We start from the raw sequence: 23711 nt of genomic DNA on the forward strand, positions 1-23711 counted from the left end.
AACACCACTTATATTAGATGTCAACTCAAATCATGGCCTTCACTGAACAAGGAGCAGCCTTCCTAATGAATCCTGCTCTTCCTTCCTGAGTCCTTCCCACATGTGTGCCTCTCAGGGAAAGGAGGGATAGAAGATTGAACAATTTTTTTTGTAATGTGTATATATATATAATATTTATATATTAGTATATATAAAATGTATATAAAGTATATATTATATATTAATGTATATTATTATGTATAAATATTATATACACATATATTACATATTATATAATATATACATATTATAGAACCATTGTATATGTACATAGATATATGTATGTATATGTATATAGTAATATTTACATATTATAGAAACTTTCAGGCTTCATACCTTTAGATTTCTGCCTTCCCAAGGGACAACCATGTAATAAAAAGGGGAGAGAAATGTGAAGTCCTTGTTCCACTCCTTATGAGGTGTGGATGAAAGAAACTAAGCCTCTTGACTTTTCTGAGAGTTTATTTTCTCTACTGTAGAATAGGGGAATAATGCCTGTTGTCCCAGGGATCTTCAGGTTCAAATAAAAGATTTAGAAAACATAAGAGGTGAGTATTTTTTTGTGTAAGGAAAAAAAAAAGATTTAGCCTTTATTAAACATCCACCAAACACCATGTACAACACTAAGCTTCTTATATACTAGCTTTTTATTTTTTTTTTAATTTTTTTAAGATTTATTTATTTATTTTATTCAAGAACCGGGGTACAGGCCAGATTCACGGGAGGGTGAGCGGATTTCCCAGAGACAGAGTGGGGAGCAGAACAGGTAGACTGAGTGAAATACACTGCTGAAGGGAGCAGCAGGTGAGACAGGAGAGGTCTGCCATATTATGTGGGACCCTCACTGGCTGGCAGGGATCGAATCCGGCGCTGCTGAGGCTGCGGACAGCTTCACAGCTGCCAGAGGCCAGCTCCAGCAAAATGTCATGTCAGGGTCCCCTCAAGGATGAGACGGTGTAGGCAAAAGGGATAAGGGGAGGCAGGGAGATGAAGTAGATGAGATAGTGAGGAGACACTGACACTTGATCAGGGTGCAGGCATCTCCTGCTGAGGGTCTCAGTGGGTCTTTATTTATACATCAGAAATTTTTTATTTGATCATTATATCATGCAATCATGTGATTTTACTTTTACATTGTTTCAGAAATTATTAATGATCATTAATCAGTGCACAGACCTTTCTTAATTTTCCCAGTCTATGATTAACTTGGTTACTTGGTTACATTAACTTGGTTACATTATTTACCTAGGTGATGTATGTTATTCAGAAAATAGAAACAGGTGCAATACACATACAGCACTGCGCTTAACCACCTGTGCCACCAGAGGAGGCCCTGTACTAGCTGTTTTTATAAAGTAACCCCAAGATCCAGGTATTATACCCATTAGACAGGCAAGTAAAAGAAGTTGTGCAGAGGTTGAATACCATACCTAGGGTCTAAAATCTTGTTAATTATAGAGACAGAAATAAATTCAATTTTGTCTTTTTTTTTTTTTTTTAGATTTTTATTTATTTATTTATACAACCACTGGGTATAGTCAGAAGTGCAGGAGGGTGAGAGAATTCACCAGAGCCAGAGCGGGGAACAGAACAGGCAGACTGAAGAAATACACTGCTGAGGGGAGCAGCGGGTGGCAGGAGAGGTCTGTCATGCCATGTGGGACCCTCGCCATTGGCCGGGAATCGAACCGGCGCTGCAGAGGCTGCGGGCAGCTTGGCAGCCCAACACTCAACCTCTGCACCACCAGGGAAGGCCCTTTGTCTATTTCTTAAGATAGTTCTCAGCTTCTAAAAAATTGGAATTGTGATTTTAGAAGTAAAGGGTAAAAGAACAAAATTTTTAGACAGAATTAGTAAATGTTTGTATTTTTATATGCCACTAACTCAGTGTCACCATGGGGAAGTTGCTTAAACTTGCTCAGGAGTTGTTTTTTGTTGTTGGTATTGTTTTCTCTCCCCTAAAGGTGAGGAAGACGAATGACTAACATACAACAGTGTCAAGGTTTCTAGAAAAAATGCCTACGCATCCCTTACTGGGATACTTGGCACAGTGCTAGCATTCAGTACACAGTTTGTTGTTGTTTACTCATTTTTTTAACATTATGTTATCAACCAGTTCAGAAAGTAATATAAGTAAATTTCATAATTTGTTATAATTTACTGAGTATTTTGAAGATGAGGATGATTTTGTCACATATGACTAAAATGATTGGCAGTCAGCTGGGTGAGCTCAGAAACATCAGATTAAAGGAGTTAATCCAATTAGACCAAGCAGCATGAAAAGTTGAGAATGAAATAATACAGAATGAGTTAGGTCAGAGGATAAAAGAAAGAACATTGCCAAATTAAGCTAATGGGGCAATACACAAATTTTTAAATTGACTATCTTGACTGTCAACTAATCTGTAGTCTAATTTCTGGGATACCCATTCATGTTTGGGGTAACACCCCTTAGAGAACTTAATCATTCAAATTGGGAATAAGGTCCCTCACTGAAAATATTAAGATGCTTATCTCTAAATTTATATTATCTTTATTTAAGAACTTCTTTAAGACTAAGGAACACATGAGTGTGAGTTTTTCTCCACATGTATAACAACCTTTATATCTTTCAAATTTCTTTCTGAAAAACTATCTCAGTTTACAGATGACTGAGATCAGAGAGGTATAAGTGTTCATCTAAAAGATGGAGGCTGACTTGGATTTGCATATGGACTTCACAGATAGTCAGCCAAAGCTCTTCTGTGAATCATTCTCTTCATCTCTAAAATGGGAATATCTTTTTTAAATCCCTGGAGTTTGCTGTGCTGGAGAGACGAGTAAATAGGAATGCATTTCCAACCCATTTTCTAACACCCAATAGATAGTAATCAAAGTAATTCTTCTTTTCTTGGATTCCTTCTACTGAAGTATTGTGGGAAGTATCTCTTTTGTTTATTAAATGTCCACAAGATTCTAAATTCACTCATAGGTACTCATAAAGCATACTACTACTGCCCTGGAGGATTTCAGACTAGCTAATCATTTCACTAAACTGGCATCAAGTATTACAATGAAAGGAATATAGAGTGTAATGGAAACAACATGTCTACACTGGTTGGGGCACTAGGGGAGGGTGAAGAGTAACCAGACAAAGAAAACAACAGACAAGAAAGGGATGGAATTGAAGCTGAATGTGGCAGGCTAGCTAGAATCCTACAGAAAGACAATGGAGAAAAGGCTTCTTCTGGCTCAGAATAATGGCATGTGAGGCCATTTTTTCCCTCACTACTATGGTTACTGTCTAAAGACTTCTCCAGAGTAATGCCTTGGGTCTCTTTGCCCACCCCCAGAAAGAGAAGTTTCTTTTATACTGGGTATGTTTATGTAAAGGAACTGGGCATGCTCACTCACTCCTCCCTCCCAGGAGCTGAGGAGCCTGCAGTCAGTCACCTGGCATTCTCGTCCAAAGATGTGCCTAAGACAACAAGCTGCACTTCTGCAGAAGCTGGCAGTATGATAGAAAGTGGGGTGGGATACAGTTCAAAAGATGCTGGCAAGTTCATTTGACTATCTACCATAGTGAATTCCTCCATTCTGGTTTTTACCAATCATAAATTGATTTTTTCAAAAATCCATTAGAATCTGGCACCTCTTTATAATTTGGTTTAAATTTAAATGAAAAAAGTATATTTATTGTCTCTCCCCAAAATTGATATATTAAAAAAAAATTAGAAACAAGAAGACTCAGAGTGTATTAAAAAAGGATTTTTTTTTTTTCTGGAGAATAATGTAGTTGGGAAGGGAAAAGGGAGAGAAACTGGTTTAAAGGTGTAGGGTTGATCAGTGTGTGGATAATAGGGGCCTATCTGTCACTCTAAGGCATTTGGACTACATACCATAAGCAGGGTGGTCAATGAAGGATTTTGAGCAGGAGAATGACAAGACATTTTGTGTGGGGAGGAGGTATTATCAATATTCTGGCAGCTTGAATAGATGGATCTTTTGGTGCATTAGAAGTAAAAGGCTTCTTTAAAGATTGTTCCAACAATCTAGGTAAGATCTGTGTGAGTAGACTTAGTTATTGATTTGCTATTGATCTCTAAATCCCCCTATAATCCAAGAAATATATGACAGAAGTTCAGTATAACTTACTTTGAAATCACAACTTTTTAAAATACCCAAAACTCTAGGGAGGGGGCAGGAAGGAATACTCTTAAGCTCAACTGCTGCAGAAATGAAGACATGATTACATAGATAATCTAGAACTCATCAGAAAACATCACAACTAATAAAAAATCATTTTCCAAAAGTCAGATTTCACCAATATTCTGCACGGAAAAAAAATGAGGATACAATCTTCCTGTCTAACACCACTTCTCCCTCCATACCTGCATCATTATCATCACCAGAAAGGGAATGCGCATGTAATAGAACCCGTATCACAGACTAGGGCATAAGGATTCAGGAAAGATAATGCATTACATGATTCATCTAGTGATGTAATCCTGTAACCTAATAGGAGTCAAGTTCTGGCAGACAGAGAGGACAAGAAATCACAGCTGCCTGCATAACTCTCTATATGCTGGGGTCAACTTGTTAAACAATTTTTAATTTATTGAGTAGCATGAGTTTATGTCTTAAATTTATTACTGTAAATATGAAAGATGAAATTGAGTACTTTTAAAAGAATATCTCTTGTTCTCTATTGCAAAAGCTAAGATGCAATGCCATATTTCTTTAATCAGCTATTATTTATTGAGAACTTAATTGAACGCCATCTGTTATGTTAGGTAAGTGGTAGATCTGTCCCTTGGATAGAATGATTACAGCAGCCAAACTGGACCATGAGTTTGGGAATAGGGATGATATTTAGGTTCTCTTTAATAATATTCCAAATTTCAAAATATTTAAAAAGCATTAAAAACATCACTCACCCCAGAATTTGACACATATGCTACCATCACAAAATGAAGTCTTAAGCAGTTAAATAGTTTCAAGGAGAGGCATACATAAATTATTTTTTTAAAAAACTGTACTGTTCCTACATCATCCCCAAACCTATTACATTTGCAGAAGCCTCATACATAAACATTATTTTTGGACCTGTGTAGTGACCTAAATAAGTTTAGTTTTCTGACCATTCCATGCTTCTCAGCATGTAATAAATCAAGTCAACATCAGCAAATACAGATGAGTTAGCGCAGCGTGATATAAGGAGTGACACTTTGGACTCAGAACTTGAGTTCCAATCACAAATCTAATGCTTGTTAATAGTTTTTTTTTTTATTCTTTTCAAATGACCTTTAATAAGTAAATTCATAAAGTGTTTTTTCTTTCTTTTTATTATCTTTTTAATTTTATATATTTTTTACATCATTTTCATTTTTGCACAATGTATGCATTTTCATCTTGGTTATAGTCCCCATACAATTCCCATTCCCCCTTGTTTTGGCTAGGACAAATTACTTTGCTTCTAAAAGTCTATATGGTCATCCACAAAATGGAGGGAAGATAATTTGTCTCCCTAGATTATTTTGAAAGTTAAATTGAGGAATGATACTAAGAAATTCCTAGCAAATAAGATACTCATGATCATTCATTTTACTCTGTGCTCTGTGATGTTACAGAATATATTGCATCGTGGAAGGCTAGGACTATAAAAGAAACTAGAGATCTAGGTTACCACTTTGTTTCTTATTCATGGCCAATGGTCCTAATTTTCACTGTCTTTTTTTCTGTGTGCCCTTGATGTAGCTTCACCATAGTCTGTATAAACACCACGAATCAGTGTCGACACTGAAATGTAATACTCTTGTTTTTCATCTAGTGTACAACTTCCTCCAGCTGGAATTTTCAGACGTGGCTAGAATGATCAAAAATCCCAGAGTGCTCTAGCTACTAGAGCCCAAGTTTCCTGATTTCCAGTTCTGTATCTTTCCACTGCAGCGTACTCAATTCACTCTTCTCTGAGTTGTGAGGTTCAGTATGAGTCCAACTCCGGAGAATCTGGCAGTCAACATAACCTGTCACTATGTGGTTTCTGCTGAGCTATGAATTAAATCACAGTCCTTGAAATATGCAGTTGTAGAGTGGTCTGAAATAAGGAAGTATTCATGCACTCTGTCAAGGCCAATGCTATAGTGGAGTTTACCGTGTAGAAATTTTAGTGATGGGATAATGTAGACTCTGCCAAGCTAATCACATGCTTGTAACAGCTATCTCATGATAAGAGGACACTTTAGGTTACTACAAAATATAATTTATGAATTCCTACATCAATTTAGTCAATTAGTCAGAAGTGCAAAAATGTGATATCTACTCCCAATGGCTGAATTTTATTCCCCCAAATATAACTTATTCATTAATGTGACAAGAACAAACAATTTTAGGGCCTCCCCTGGTGGCGCAGCAGTTGAGCGCTGGGCTGCGAAACTGCCCACCGCCTCTGCAGAGCCAGTCCAATCCCCAGCCACCAGCAAGTGTCCCACACGGCACAGCAGACCTCTCCTGCCACGCCCTCTGCTCCCCTCAGTAGTGTACTTCCTCAGTCTGCCTGTTCTGCTCCTCGCTCTGTCTCTGGTGAATCCTCTCACCCTCACACCGCTGTCCTGTACCCCAGTTCTTGTACGCATAAAGAAATCTTTAAAAAAAAAGCTTCCATTGCAGTAGATAAAGCATATATACAAGTGATCACAATGCTAAAATGAAAAGTAGGTGTATAAACAATATTCTGTGGCAGCATAGAAAAGGCAGGTCTAAAGAAGGTAACATTGGGCCTCCCCGCTGGCACAGTGGGTTGAGCACCATGCTGTGAAGCTGTCCACAGCCTCTGCAGAGTGGGTTTGATTCCTGGCCAGCCAGAGAGAAACCCACATGGTGTGGCAGTCCTCTCCTGCTTTGCCCGCTGTTCCCTTCAGCACTGTTCTGCTCCCCACTCTGTCTCTGGTGAATTCTCTCACCCTCCTGCTTGTATAATTCTCTCACCCCCAGCTCTTGTATAAATAAATCTTTTTAAAAAATAAAGAAAGAAGGTAACATTGATGGTGGACTAGCATGGTGACATACATCTGAAGAGGTGAGAACCTATACCTCTGAATCGTATACAGTGTTACAAACCAATTAAATAATAAATAAAATAAAATAATAAAATCAATAAAAATAATAAAGTAAAATTAAGATGACCATTGGATAATTAATAAGATTTACCAATGAACTGGGAGAGTTACTTTAGAGAGGGAAGCATTAGCAGTGGTTTGGCAGAAGATAGCAAATGACATCAGAGAATCAGGGGAAATCAGTGGTTGGGTATGAACAGAACACAGTAGGAGGAAGTGGAAATCGAGTTGGAAATGCAGGTTGGGATCATATTGAAGACAGATTTGAATGCTCTGGAAGGAAAGAATTTTTATATATTTTTAACTTTTTACATCACTGTTCATTTTTTAACAATGTTTGCTTTCTTTTCTCAGGTGTAGTCCCATAGAATCTCCAATGCACCTGTGCACCCTCACCAAGGTCCCCTGTGCTCCTCCCTCCCTTGTTCTGATCCCTCTCCCTCCTCCTTCTCTGTATAATGTCTCTGGTTCATAGTTATCTGTTTATTTTTGTTTTATTTTGTGTTTTTTTATTGTTGTTATTTTTTCCCTGATGCCTTCTTTGGTTCCCCTATATTCCTCCCATAATTGAAACCATTTGATATTTTTATTTTGCCTTCTGAGCGTAATTCCTTCTAGCTCCATCCATGTGCTGTGAAGGGCATTAGTTTATTGTTTTTGATTGCTGAATAGTATTCCATTGTGTATATGTACTACATCTTCTTGATCCAGTCATCTATTTTGGGGCATTTGGGTTGGGAAACAATTTTTATTTTATAAACTTGTTTGGCAACTATTTTATGAGATGCTGGTAAATAAGTATCATTGAAAAAGGGATTTCATCAGCATGCGCATTTAAGAAATGATCCTCCTTGGCCTCCCCGGTGGCACAGCGGTTGAGCACTGGGTTGCGAAGCTGCCCTCAGCCTCTGCAGTGCCAGTTCGATCCCCGGCCGAGTGTCACACATAGCATGGAGACCTCTCCTGCCGCCTGCTGCTCCCCTCAGCAGTGTGCTCCGTCAGTCTGCCTGTTCTGCTCCCCACTCTGGCTCTGGTGAATTCTCTCACCCTCCCGTGCTTCTGACTGTACCCAGTGCTTGTATAAGTAAATAAATAAATCTTTTAAAAAAAAAAAGAAAAGAAATGATCCTCATATGCTGTGTGCCTGTGAGAAAGGCAATACTTCAAGGACTTGGAAAATCACTATAATAATAATAAAAAAACTTATTAATATATTTAATCCAACATAGAATAGCTATTAACATTTCTAGACTTGCTTGTCTTCTTCATAAGTCAGAATGCATTCAAAATGGAGCACTACTTTAAAATTTTTGAAGTTGCTAAATCATTTCTCAACAAAAACACTTAGAATGGATCAAAGTCATCTGGAAGACCACGGGGTATTGCAAATGGCTTATGTGAATTATAACGCATGTTTACACTCAACTACTGAGTGGAAGTATAAAAAAGGATAATATTTGAGACACTGAGATATAATTCTATATCAATTAGTTGACAATTTATAAGGTCCTGACACTAGCAAGATGATGGAGCTGATGAAATATTCCTGATTTTCTGGCATGGTAAGCTGAGAGGATTGTAAAACAAGTTTGGGAGCAAAGCAGGGTAGGAAAGAGAAATGAAAAATAGGCTAAGGTTCTGGGTAAATTTGTGGAGTTCATAATGTCAATTGTCCATTACTTTTATACTCAATTACTGTGAAAGTAATAACTACAAACCTACATGGAACCATAAGTTTTACTGGATTCTTTCATAGGATCTAAAAAGTTTCTGCTCTCTATCTGCTTACAGTCCTCAAACTATTTAATTGTCAGCCCTTTTTGTTCAACCCTTTGAAAATGAATTCTCCCTTTCTTTAGAAATAGACTGCCCTCATATTACCACAGATTAGCTTTGATCTACTTTAGAACAGCTAAAGAGTCCCCGGTTTTTGATAAGAAGAATCCAGAGATTTGTTGATACACAATTTTAATTCTAAATGTTGGCATCAGCACTACTGATGATGAATAATGTTGGATAAAATTTCATACAATCATCCTCAGATATTAAGGTTTTGACTATTAGGGAAAGTTGCTGGCATTACAAGACATATGGACCCAAATTCATCACAGAATATATCTATGTACAAATTTCATAAGAGGTTTTATCCCTATATAATCATATTATAAAATAGGCAGGGAATTTCTGGAATATTACCCTTCTCCACCTAATCAGTCATATGACATTCCCTCTACGAGCTCTCTTACTGTCCCTTACAATATAATGTTCATATTGCATGCCTCAGCACTTTATCCACACTATCAGATAGCTTATCTACTTCTGTCATAGTACTGATTACTTTTTCATCTGTCACTCAATTCAGTCTTGCTTACCTACATCAGTGAAAGAAGAACATTCAGCTCTTTTGCTCCCAGAAAACAGAAACAGCATAAGGAAAATAATTATAATGACAGGAGAGAGGGAGGCTTTGCTCACTCAGGAAAATGGCTAATAACCAACCAGCTATATTTAGGATAAGTGGAAATAACTTTCACCAGAACTTTCAAACAGGAAGTCTCCTACTTCTATGTCCTTCCTTCTATTTAGGTATCCATTTATCCAACCATCTATCCATCCTGCCTTTCATCCACCCAGTCAACTAATCAAGCATCTATTATTTTACCAGTAGATATTATTTGTGAGCTAAGTATTATAAAAAAATTATGATGGCATCTCAATTAACTATAATCACATCAACAATATTCATTCTCATTCACAAACAAAATCAAATTAAAATAGAAACAGCGTGTAATTTTTAGCCTACCAAATCCATACTGTTTTTTATAAAAATTGAACCATCAAGAGCATAGGAGGATTTATGCATTCATACAGTCCTGGAATGGAAGAATTTTAAATTTATAAAGTCTTCTTAAAAGCAATTTGGCAATTAACTATAAGCTGTATGGTTAGGAATCAATCTCTTCTGTTTTTCATTACAACCCCATTGATTAGCACTGTTTGGCACATGGGACTGTTCAATAATTAATTGCTGAATGAAAACTGACTGAATAAATAAATATTATGAACCTTAAAAATTTAACCCTTGATCCAGTCATTGATTTTGGGGCATTTGGTTTGTTTCTATAGCTTACCTATTGTAAATAGTGCTGTTGTAAACATAGGGGTGCAGTTGCCCTTTTGAATTAATGTTTCCGTGTGGTGGGGAGGAAAGGGAGTAGGATCAAAACAAGGGTGGTGGGAATTGTATGGGGACCATAACCAAGATGAAAATGCATACATTGTGCAAAAATGAAAAATGATGTAAAAAATATATGAAATTAAAAAAATATAAAGGGCTGAGTTAAATATGGAAAAAAAAATTAACCCTTGATTCAGTGATTACTTTCCTGAAAATACCCCATTATGAGAAATGTGATCAAAGATTCATATATAATAATGGTCAGAATTTATATTAACAAAAATAAGAACATTAATTTTGGTAGAAAGAAATTAGAATATTTGACAAGAAAAAATAATTCACTAGCTTAAGCAAATATTTACAATACATTAACTTTATAAACTAATACATCTTTATATTCTTAAAATTCGTTCTCGAGATGTACATAAACCATACTTTATATTTAGTTACACCTGGGAGTATTAGCCAATGCAAAATATCATATTTTTGAAGTGCACATGTAAAACCAAATAAAAACTAAAAAGGTATCAAAATATGAACTGTGATTAACTGTGAGTGGAATTATAGGTAAATTTTAATCTTTTTTCTACATATCTTTAGCTTATATTTTTATTATAAACTTGATCATTTTACATCAAAGTGAAATAATAAAATAATTTTAAAATGAAGTATAAATGTATGATTTTGATTATTCACTTAGTTTTCATTTTTTCTTAAAAAATACCTTGATATGAAAACAAAGAATAAATGATCACTGACAGTCTGTTTCTCTAAATATTTCTGTGGACCTAAAACTTCTTAAAAAATTAAAGTCCTTTTTTAAAAAATGTAGCCAAATGCAGTGGTATGTGTAATAGAGACCATATAAAAGATATCAGAAAAATAAATGATTAGTATATAATTAGTGTACAAAATTGTTCCTGAAGTATGAGTATGTCATGAGAGAAGAATTGAAGCAGAATTTAGTTCTATGTGCATTTTTAAAGAAAAAAATACATATTGAAAAGTCTAACAATCAATGTTGACCACTAGCTAAATAGTACAACCTATCAGAATGAAGTGCAAATGCGTTCAATGATGATTTTTAATGTGTTGGTGCCAACTACTGTACTCTGAGCACTTATACTTAATGATGAAATTGATGGAGGAAATAAAGGTCATGCAGTCTGCAATAGATTGTACCAAAGCTAATTATAAAATAATACTTCATGACATTATTTTAACCTTCTAGGGAACAAGTGACTCCTAAATTAGACAAACTGTGTAGGATCAGATTTTTTTTTTCCTGATTGTCCTCTCAAAGTGCAGTACTGTTCCGTTCATCATTGAACAGCATGACCCACTTGAATACTGAACCTAATTTCTGAACAGTGATTTCAATATTTTAGCAGCACCACAGAAAAGATTAAAACAAAACACTAAACCAAAACAAAAGTCGAAAAGCAAAACAATTTAACTAAGTAGTAATATGTTAACAACTTTTGTCACAATCTGTTATTTTAGAGCTACTCTGAGGATTGAAGACAACACTCTTTATCTTAAGGCAATCTTATAATGAATAGTTATAATGACAATAAATCAAATTCAACACTGATTAAGCACCTTTATATATAAGGCCCTGTGCTAATATTCAGAAATTTGTAACAATTTATTGATGAACCTACCTACTATAGCATGCTGGGTACTGGGGGAACAAGGGCAACTGAAGTTTGTGCTTGAAGAAATTGAGCTTAGTGGGGCAGATATTTATCTGTGTGATACACTGTGATGGGGAAATTATACAATGTAAACCATATAGCCAGAAAGATGTAGAACACATCTCCACAGTCACAGATGCAGCTGAGAATTCTGGGTTCAAATACACATTTTAAGAATAATAATATAAGAATTGTCATAAAAAGTAATTGGACAGCTAGCTTTGTGAGTTAGGCTCCATGCTGAACATATGAAAAACGTCATTCTCTAATCAGGGATGCTGAAAAGTAACAACCACAAAGCAAGGTAACATTACAAACATGCAGGATGCCAATTTAAGAGGTTTTCTGAGCTAGAGTGAATTGAAAAGTATAAAAGACTGATTGAATCAGATCTTTAAAATATGGATAAGTTTTATTAAAATAGGGCAACCCATCAGAAGGCAAAGGAAGGCTGATAGTCTAGAGCTGAGGATGGCATACTTTTTCTATAAATAGCTAGATCATAAATATTTTAGGACTTTCTAGCCCTAGTCTGGTCCTATGCTCTGTACCTCAACTACTCAACTTTGCCTTTGTAGCGAAAAAGTCATCACAGACAGAATGTAAACAAAGGAACATGACTGTGTACTAATATAACTGTAGATAGTAAAATTAGAGTTTTATTTAATTTACACATGCCATCAAATATTATTATCTTTTATTATTTTATTTTATTCAACCATTAAAAAATCTAAAAAAGAACATCATTAGATTCTGGTTAAAAATAGGAAGCAGATTGGATTTGACCTGTAGAATACACTTTGCTGACTCCTGGGCTAGGCACATACATGACAGTGCACATAACAGTATCAAATCAAGCCCACTGCTCCCAGTTACATATGACCCAACCTTCCTATTTTATACTAAATGCTTTGAAAGGCCCTTCTTTCTGAACCAGGTATGAAACATATGGATAATACAGATGCCTACATATTATCATACTAAAACCTTAACTAAAGTTAAAATGGAAATAAATTATTTTATGTTACAATGTTTTAAACAGTGCATTCTGTGACCCCAACTATACCAGACAATATAATGAAGCTGTCAACCGCTTACTTATAATGAGTAATTCAGATTTAGTGGAATAAAGAGACCAGATATCATTTCTATAAGAACAGAAAAAGGGTAAGAGAAACATATGACTGTAGCAGATCATTTCTATATGAGATCAAAGGAAAGAACTTTAATTGATATTTAGATTATCAATCAAGATTGCCTATAGTTGAGGCAGAAAAGGTAGGAAAGTGTCACATTTTTACAACAAAATTGCCCCGTATTTATAATTTTAGTGTCAAAATAATTTCTGTTTTACATAGGGAAGATCAATGAGGAACTTTATCTATCTGTCATTCTATTTACAGATTCATTCACCCATCCATTTTGTTTATCTTTATCACTTTATTCTTATTTAGAATCACCCCACCCCTGGAAAAAAACATGTAAGGGTATATATGTATATATTTGATTTCCAGTCTTTCAAAAGACATTGGAATTCTCTCTTTTTATTCAAAAAAAATGGAGAATAGGAGATGATTATAAAAGAAAACCCAGCAACCTCATAGCTGATAGAGAAGTTAAATGCAGATAAACTTTGGGACAATATCAGTAAAATTGAAAGCCAACTCTAAGACAAATAATTTCAGATAATTTTCACAAAATAGATTCCATATTGTATGATAAAATATTTAAATATATACTGTGATAATCAAATAAAATATTTTAAAAGAGAAATTTGCTAAGATCTTTCTATTTAATGAACTTCTACCTATTAAAAATGTTTGGTTATCAATAACATATTTTCAAGTGACATTTAAATATGTAGACTGAAAGCGGAGAGGTGAATCAGGAAAACAAATACCAGGAGCTACAGCATAGCTGCAAGAATGATATTTTCCAAATGGGAATGAACTGTTGATATAATTCCTAACAGAATAAAATGCCATGATTCCTTGAATTATACAGAGATTACATTACTAGAATATTTAATGATTATTAAATCCTTGAAGAAAGGGCTTTGTATTTACTTGAAACTGAACTTGATTTTAGGCTTAGAAAATCACAAACTTAAAAAAAAAAAATGACTATCCAGTGGGCTGTTAAAAACTGTACAGCATATAGGACAAGCTTGTCATGCAGGACTAATCTGCACATTGTAGTACGTGTAATATCTCTAATCTACTTCTCCTAGAAGCCAGAATCACCTCCCAGTTATTATTGATATATAAGGACCTTTCATGAATTTCTAAAATGATTTCTGGTTACTTCCCTCTCTCCTTATCTACTGGGGACAACTTGTCTGCATTATGATGTAGTAGAGATTAGGTTTATTTAACATTTTGTATAATGCTAAACACTGAATTATCAACAAATCATATGCTTATTATTTTTTGTCAACAATTATACTTCATAATGATGAGCACTTAAGTGCGAAGAAAAGAATGACAGCTGGAAGCAGTAAAAAGTACTAAATTATTGGTTCAAAGACATTGACCGATTTTGCCAGAAAATGAATAGCTTTAGAGCATCTGTTAACCTTTCTAAGCATCAGGTTCTTCTATGAAAAATATACTAGATGACTTCTAAATTCCCATCCTTCTCTAACATAAAACTCATATGCTATTTTGGTAAATTAAAATAATGTAATGAAGAATACAGGAAAATCAAATCAAGTAAGGCTATATTAGTAATAGATCAAACAACATCACAAAAAGGAAGAGGATGATGTGGTGATGAAGATTTTAAAAAGGAGACATTTGATTCTTGTCCTGATTGATACACAGGCAGGCGGGCAAATATTCAACAATGCAAGTTGTTGATCTGGGACTTTTGACAGACAATGTCTGCATGTACTTTTTTGGCATATACATAATTTACAATACATGGCTCCCAATTCTCTAATATAAATGTTACAAAGTTGAGTACAATTTGAAAATAACCACACTTTTTGAGACTTTTTTTTTAAAGCAAGTGATCTTACTGTGGTGTCAGTACTATGGGAATCAACACCAATCGATCCTAACAACTCAAGATTCCTGGGAGCAGAAATTGCAGTAGAATGGTGAAAACCCAGCATTCTGATAGAGTGTTCCAGTCCTCCCAACCTTGCAAAACACTCATCTTTAAGGTCATTTTCTGTTAAATTAGAGGTTTGAGAGGTCTTTGGGGTGGGGGATTATTCTACTTCCCAGCATACCTCAGACAGGTGTGTCTGGAAGATGTGATGGAAAGGTTAAAGTCATACAGATACAAGTTTGAAAAGATTTATGGCTTTATCAATTGTGTCACCATAAGCTAGTTACTCTTAGAGTCAATTTCCATGTCTATAAAATGGGGATTATAATACTACTCTTTTAGTGTTGCTGGGAGAATACAAAGAAATAACCAATGAGAAACCCATAATGTAGTGTTTCATACAATGTATATATTATAAGAACTTAATCAGTATTGTCACTTTTGCTCTTTTCTTTTTCACCATCTGTTCCTTGTTTTCCCTTGCCCTGCTCATGCTCGGCCGATATAAGTTTCTAGAAGCTGGGGTACAGGAGTGCTAATCAAATGGCTTCAAATCTGCCAAAGGAATGTCTAGAACTTTAATTCTTTTCATGAACTTCTTATTCTTTTCTATTTCTCTTGCTTGGGAGGTAGTTGTTACTTTCCAAAGACTAAAACGTCTTATTCTTCTTTGGCAAAAGTCTCTCTTTCTGGAAAGAATCAGTAGAAACAGTCAGATTGTTAAAATAAGCTGTTCAATATTTCTGGTTGGGCATAAACTGAGCCCAAGATTTCAGCCTAGGGCAATTCTACCTCTTGGACTAAAATTTCCTCTGCACTCAAGTTGCTGCAAAGTGCTGTTTCTGGAGGTACTGCAAAGGAACTGTAAGGGAAGATTTACAGAGTCTGGCTAAATCCTTCAAATGCAGTTCTAGCAGGATGTTGCTGAGAAAATCTTCAAATAGCCCCTACCTCTGAATGCGAGCTTTTGACAATGCTACTTCACCAATAAATTCTATTTACAAGATTTTTTTTTCTTTTTTTGGTGTGCACCATTGTAAATCTGAGATAACACTGAAGGACAAAATGTCACCCCATCATTATGTGGTACTCTGCCAAATGTTTCTGGACAGTTGCCTAGCCTAACCTTCATCATTGTAAGTAAGCCATCATAAAATTCAGTGAGCAAACTACACTCTAACGAAAGATCACAATAATGATAATTAATCTGACACATAATAATGTATTCATATTAAAAATAATTTGAATATCATTAGAAATAAGTACCATTTGTTGAACAATGCCCCTATTCTAAGTGCCATGCTAGGCTCTTTATAAATCATTTTACACTCTGATTATGTTTTTCCTGCAATATGTTTTTATCATCCTAAATTTTATAAAGGAGACAAGTAAGTCCTAAAGAAACTAAGGCAAGTGAAATCACAGAGCACTAGTAAATTCAAATTTAGGATTGTTCAGCTCTGCTCTAAAGCATAAATTCATTCTAAAGTCCTTCCCATTAATGAGGGGAGTCAATTGACAGGGTGATAGTAAGTTAGTACTGGAGAAGGTAAGGGTTGTTATTTAGGAAAAAACAGTTTTCTTAGAACCATAAACTGAGGCCCAGCAAGGGTTCATGGACCACAAGGGTCAAAATACAGAGTGCCAGAGCAGACTGTCAGATTCTGCAGTAATTTCTTGCTACCACTCAAAGGCTTCCTCATCATGTCTACCTGTGACCAAACCCAGACCACCTCAGTTCTAGATTAACCTGCCTTCCAATACGCAATGTTCTGTGCAGACAGAACTATGAACAGACCCAAACAGGTTCCTGGGAGTTATCTGTGTTCTGTTTTGATTATTTTAGCCCCCTGAATTTCACTCTCTTTGCCCAGTGCAAAAACATACATTTTTTTCAAGACTCAATTCAATTGCATCTGAATATCACTCCCTCTATAAAGACTTCACCCTTTCCTCAGCGAGCCAAGTATAACACTAGGTTAATCAGAGACAGGAATAGGTTAATCAGAGATAATTTTTTTATTGTGGACTTACAATTTATTCATTCCACAAATATTTATTGAGCCCCTAATAGAAATAAATACTGTGCTAAGTGCTTTATAAGTATTACATTAATAATTTCTCACCACACACTAGAAGCCTGTCACTACCTTTTTGTTCCTTTCACAAAACAGAAAACTCTACACTCAAAGAGATGAAATATCTTAAAAAAAAAAAAAAGACATCTTGCTCTTACTCCTCTGTGGTTCTCTGCATTTGAATACACATTTCCAATGCAATTGCCAATACTCTTGGAACTTTGTTTCCCTTTCGTTGTGTGATTTAAGATTGTATCATTCTGTACATATAATGATATATTTGCTAAACATTGCATACCATAATGTTGGGGTGGATCAGTTGAATCTACTGCGTTTTTACCATTATATACATAGTGCCTGACAGTGGCACGTAGTAGGCACTCAAATAACAATAGTTGAGTAAATAAATGAAGAGATACATGAACAAATAGACCTTGGCCTCTAAGTCTCCTCTGTTCTGTGCTGTTTCCCCACAACAGTCTGCATTGGGCAGAAATGCCACATAAGCAAACATGGACATCATTTCCTCCTAAAGCTGACACAATTATCTGAGGCATGTATTCCAGAATTTATTTCTGGACTCTATATTTTTCCATTTTCTTCCTATTATTATGTTTATATTAATTCTACAGGTCTAACTGGAATGTAAACTTATTTGAGAAGGGACAGAGCTGTTTTTCACTTTGTAAAAGAATACCATAATGACATATTTCTGTAAGTACACAGGACCCCAAATAATAGGAGTTTGCAGAGAGCCTTGGGCGGAACACAAGTGTTTACCATGGCCATCTATTAGAACAGCTGGAAATCACACTGCTGATTTCCATGTAATATGGCAAATAACTCAGAGGATAGGATCCCAGCTCCCAGATACTTAACAGCCCTCAGGCATGTTCTGTCCCACATGTGGGTACTAAGGCTATTCAAAAACATGCACTTTCTTCATTTTGCCTTATCAAGGATTCTAATGTTAAGTCTCATTAGACATCACTCTTTGTTTTATAATATTCACAGACTACCACTACTTAAGGGGTAAAAATGAAATTACAAAACTGTCAAAACAGATTTATTTTTAAGGGGCATGTGTGCATAAATATAGGCACACACTGACATGATCGGCTTTTGTGATCGTACACATGTGTGTATAGTACACATCTGTATTTCAAAATTATGTAGATTCTATAGATGTATATGCGAACATGTATTGTACATATATGCATACATATATCAACATATTTGAGCACTTGTCAGAAGTAAAGAAAATGTACTTTGTGGAGAAAATGAAACATTCTTTGGGAGAACAAGCAAGCACTTTTTTGATGAGAAAAGAAAAAAAACTCTAAAAATTTATTTTTCACATGTATATGTATTAAGTATATATACTTGTGTATATATACTAATATCTGTATATTAATATATGAAGAGATAATATACATATTAAATCTATGTATATATGTAGACACATTAAATATTATTCAACATGATATTTTTAAAAAGATGGAGGAAAGGACAAAGAGAGATTGATAAATCAAATACAGGATTTTTATAGGACTAAGATAGTAAAAGGCCTCTGGTCATAGAAGAATGTGACAACCATGAAGACATTAAAACATGATTTTATAGCTCCAATACTTGGCGACCACTGTTTTTCCTAGCCAGTAATTAAATGCATGTGAATAAAAGAGAAGACATGTAGTATTCTGTATGCAAAAGAATAATGAGAGATGGTTGCTCCCTCGATTTATTGACTTCTCATTGGCTCTTTAATTAGCAATGAAGAGCGTGTACTTTACTTCGTTAGAGCAATAAATGGTTATAAATTTAAGGCAAGTAGAAGGCTGACTTTGTAAAATCCAAGGAAAAAATCCCCATCTGATAAAAGTACCAATATTTTAGAGCATGATAATGAGAATGTAGCATCAGAGATTATGGCTTGAGAATTATCATTTATAATGAAATATTATATCTTCAATAAAATTAATTGTAACAATAAAACAAGCTAAGTTTGCTTATTCTACTCTACAAAAGTCATAAGCTAGATGTGAGTTTGTCTTGTTTGCTGTGAGCCTTAAGTAATGTTATCAACACAGAGATAGAGACAGTTAAATACATGTAAACATGTGTATTTATTAAGGACTATGCAGAGTCTTCAAAATTGTCAAGACTATCAACTCAGTTTGAAATTCTCATTAAACTTTAAAAAATAACTGAATTTCCAAATGTCAGGCTTCATTTCAAGATGAACTAGTTTAATACAAAAATTACAATCTTTCTTGACTTGAAACAAGATTCTGAGATATTAGTGAGTCAAAAGCCATATATATACTATCAGTGAACCAAAAGTCATACATGGTCATAAATATGTACCCATATTATTAAGATCCAGTGGTATCTGAAATTCTAGAAAGTACTCTTTAAAAAAAAATCCTAATATTAATTAGAATTAGAATTTTCTCTACATCTCTCAGATCATAACATTTTATTCAGGATCAACATTCACTTTATAATTAAGTTAAAAGCATATTTAAATCAAGAATTATTTTCTGCAAACACAACATTTCTATTTTCAATATACTTAAAACAATAATTGCTCTGTACTTGTGACAGTGATTACAGGTGCATTTTATTTATATTTTATAACATTTTAATGAAAGTTTTTTTCTCTCTTCTGGATGAAGGCAGAAAAAAATGAGTCAATTTCATTTCTGGGAGAATGCTGATAGTTTGGGGCAAGAATAAGCTAGGAATCAAATTACGGGCATCCGCACATCTGCTTCAGAAATACATTATGAGAGAGTTACCGTTTTTAATATAAATAAACTTATTGCTTCTCTATGAATAAATGAAAGGTTTTGTTATTTTATTCTAAGTTTAATCATCCTCTGACTTACTCACCGTTATTCCTCTTGTTTGTAAAATGACTTACTAGAAAAAAAAATTCTTCAATATTGAAAAGGTATACGGTATTAGAAGAGTACAATTTGAATAGCATATTTCAAGTCACTATTTTCCCTAACTAAAGAAATGAATGTTTTTATCTTTAAAGAGATGAAAAGCATCTCGTTAAAGTTTGAGTTTCTCTCTCTTTAAAATAAAAGTAAACTTGGTTACGCAGAGTAGAAAGTTATCAATGATTGGAAATAAAGAAGCTGCTAAAAGGCCATGCAGGAGAATAGTAAAATCAGCTTCAGACTAGACAAGTTGAACTTGAGGAAAAGTCAGTGAAAGAAACTGAGCACAGCCTCCCTGGACTTTCCCAGGCCACCCAGAGGTGTGAGTCCACAAACACCTATGAAAATACCAAGTTTTCTTGGCCTACCTACCGTCTGTCTGCCAAACAGTAGTAAACAGGCAGGACAAAATACTCAGCAAAGTTTCCCAAGCATGTAATCTTGCACAACTTACTCTCAGTTTTTTCAATGCTCAAGGGAAAGTCAGAAGGAAAAGGCTCACCTGTGTTGGGTTGAACCAACCATGGGGGCAGGTACAATGCTCCCCACAAGTCCCTTTGCCCTTGGTGCTCATCTTGTGGGGGCTTTTCCGCACACTGTCCCACAAGGTGACCAACTTGGTCCTGTTGGAAGCTGGGCCCCCATGTCCTGAGGGAGGCATGGTCTGAGAGTGGTACTCAAGCCCCTGAGGGTTCCTCTGCCAGCCACAAGCACAGTGGGCATCCCTGATCAGTGTGGGCGCGCTCCTGCCGACATCCATCCCATCGGACCCCCGGCTGCAGCTGTGTTGCTTGGTGAGGTATGCATTCATACTGCACTGAAGCCTACTCTTTCCTTTGGTCAGCTCTGCACAGGAATGTCTCCTCCCTCACACCCCTTTCTTCCAGGCAGTTGTAAAAGTCTTTTTTCCTCCCGTGGATCCCTCAGTATCTTTGGCAGCTGCTATAAGCAGAGCATCGTGGGAGCAGTGGGAGCAGCGAGAGCAGCTCCGCACAGCATTATCTGCGGGCTGGTAGCTCTTTGTCAATAGATGACTCAACTCACAGAGCAACTTGACAGTATCCCTGCTCTAGGCAGAAGCAATCAATGCTCCACACAGCTGGACGACAAGACTGTACACTGTGTTACAAACCCTCTTTGGATGGAGCCCCACAGTATAGAATATTTTTTGCTGTTTGGCATTCTGTTTTTTCACTCTCCTAGCTGATTCACACACAAAATACAGACCTCAGGAAAGAGAGCCTCTTATCAAACTAGCAGGACACTTCTTGACAGAAAGGATGCATCTAGATGGAAATAATATAGCATGAGCTATTTAAAATGATGGGAACGGTAACCTGTTAAGGAATTTGCAACATTTACAGGAATCACTTATCTAGGAAGACTTTTGCCAAGACACATACCAAATCAGGAGGTAACTAAATAACATCAATATGAACTCTAAAGAACATCAATTCATTTAGAAAAATAACTGAGATCAGATTATTTGGAAGTTAAATTTGTACGAGACTGTAATTATATATTAAAATCCAAACATACATTCTTTCTGCTATGAATGATTATTAATTCTTTCTGATTCATAATAAAGCTATTTTCAAAATTCAAAACTGATGGGTTGGCTTATATTAACAGTGATTTTTTTTTACTTACCCCAAATTATTCTGAGGATTTCCTTTCAAATACTTTACCACAACAAATACATTCACCACAGAGAGAGTCTGCATTTTAAAGTGAAAGATACATTCAACTCTGCCATCTAGTATTTTGGTTTGCAAAGATAGAATTTTCAAATTCTTTCACTGAAAAATGAGTGAAAACTATCCAATTTTAAACAACTGTCTTCCAGAGGAAGACAGTTGATATGATTGCTGAAACTATACATAGTATTTGCAGTAGAGGAAAAGGCTAATTACTACAGCACTTAGATTTTTTTTTTCCTTTGAAACTTTCCATAGTTATTGCCAAAATGTCTATCCTTATCACACATTCTTAAGGAAATAATGTTGGTTTGATTGTGAGGGAAATTGCTATCTATGTAGCACCAAACAAAGATGATGTAATCTCATTATATCATTTAATCTATAGACCATTAGATGCCACAAGATCCATCTTACTGGTGGATTATGCAGATGCTGGGGGGGGGTGTACACTTCATTTCTGACTAAGTTGGAAAGTTTCTAATTTTGAAAGCCAGAGTTAATAGTATTCTACATTTCATCACTAAGACCGCCTTGATAAATCACTGTTAAGGCAAAAATCCTGAAAGAGTGAAGTAGAATCTTCTCTTTCCTTCTGTCTTCACAAATGTGTCCTTCCGAAGTTCTGGACAAGGGTAATAGGCATTAAAACACCTTTGTGCATAAAACACCTTTATGCATTAAAACACCATATGTGCAAATTCACAAGGTCAGGCCTTGCTCTGCTATTGGCCACTTATTCCCAAGTACCTAGCATGCTGCTCAGCCAGCATATAGCAGAACCCAATAATTACTTTTTGGATTGATGAATGGATGGTTTATGTGCATACATAAGAAGAAAGAGTAGGGGAATGAAGGAGTGAACTTATGATTTTGAAAATAGTATTTATTTCAGAATGATCCAGAAACATAAACTGTTACTTTTAGGGCCTTCCCTGGTGGCGCAGAGGTTGAGCACTGGGCTGCGAGGCTGCCCTCAGTCTCTATGGCGCCGGTTTGTTCCCCCGCCGCTGGCGAGGGTCCCGCAAAAAAAAAAAATAAATAAAAATAATAATTAATTTAAAAAACTATTCCTTTTAGTTTCAGTGTTGATTTTGACATATTAAGGAAATCTGCCCCCAAAATATGATGATGCTGACTGCTGAACAGGAATAACAATGGGATTAATGGTTTTTCATTACCTAAAATAGTAGATTTAAAGCAAAGCTTCATCGTGTGGTACTCAGTGTGGGAAAAAAAGGAGAAAACCATCTCTGTCTCTCTTCCCACCCCTCTTGTAATTTCCATGCTGGATCAAGTAATAATGCCTTAGAGAACTTTTGGATTAAATGAATCTCTAGAGAACGCACTTTAGTGTGATGCCAACATGATGTATGACTATGCAGTAAGATTTGATGGGCTATAGAAATACCTCACCTCCAAGTGAGAATACTGGGGAGTGGTACCTTTGGCTAGCTCTAATCTTATTGAACACATAGATAATTTTCTAGTTTTTCAAACAGATATCATTGCTCAAAGGTCTTTTGGAATCTTCATGATATACATGCCCTATTCTTACCCACTTGCCCCTCAAGTATTAGAATCAATCTGCACAGAAGAAAGTCAGTGTGAAACTATTACAGTTTTGTAATGGTGTGTGCAGTTTGCAGCAAGACAGAAAATTCCTGGCTGGACACGAATTAAAGATACTATAAATCTTCACAGAGACCTAAATCTGTTATAATTGGGTTGTTTGGAATAAGCTATATTTTTCCCATCACAAGGGCAAGAATTTTTGTTTAATAACCTCAGTATGCATTTATATATAGATGAATATCTTATGCTGTATAACTAGTGTTACTTTCCTCCAAATATTTTAAAGATCATAACACATTTTCATTAATCTTATTACAAGATTATATTGGAAATGTTTTTTTCACT

At 35.4% G+C, this 23711-nt stretch overlaps 1 protein-coding gene across 15 annotated transcripts in view; it reads right to left on the reverse strand.

The window, feature by feature from the left end:
• Window positions 1-23711, reverse strand: part of DLG2 (discs large MAGUK scaffold protein 2) — a gene marked incomplete at both ends in the record, with an annotated part of 1956162 nt that overhangs the window by 742978 nt on the left and 1189473 nt on the right. For 7 of the 15 annotated variants that reach the window (XM_084247142.1, XM_084247161.1, XM_084247157.1 and 4 more), the window contains one exon: window positions 20597-20905. The exons of the other annotated variants lie outside the window; for them this stretch is intronic. In XM_084247142.1, the coding sequence (XP_084103268.1) occupies window positions 20597-20905 (309 nt within the window). Of the gene's footprint in view, window positions 1-20596; window positions 20906-23711 lie in introns of those variants that run through there. 15 annotated transcript variants of the gene reach the window in all.

This window comes from Talpa europaea (assembly GCF_964194135.1).
Source record: "Talpa europaea genome assembly, chromosome: 1".
Taxonomy (NCBI): Eukaryota; Metazoa; Chordata; class Mammalia; order Eulipotyphla; family Talpidae; genus Talpa; species Talpa europaea.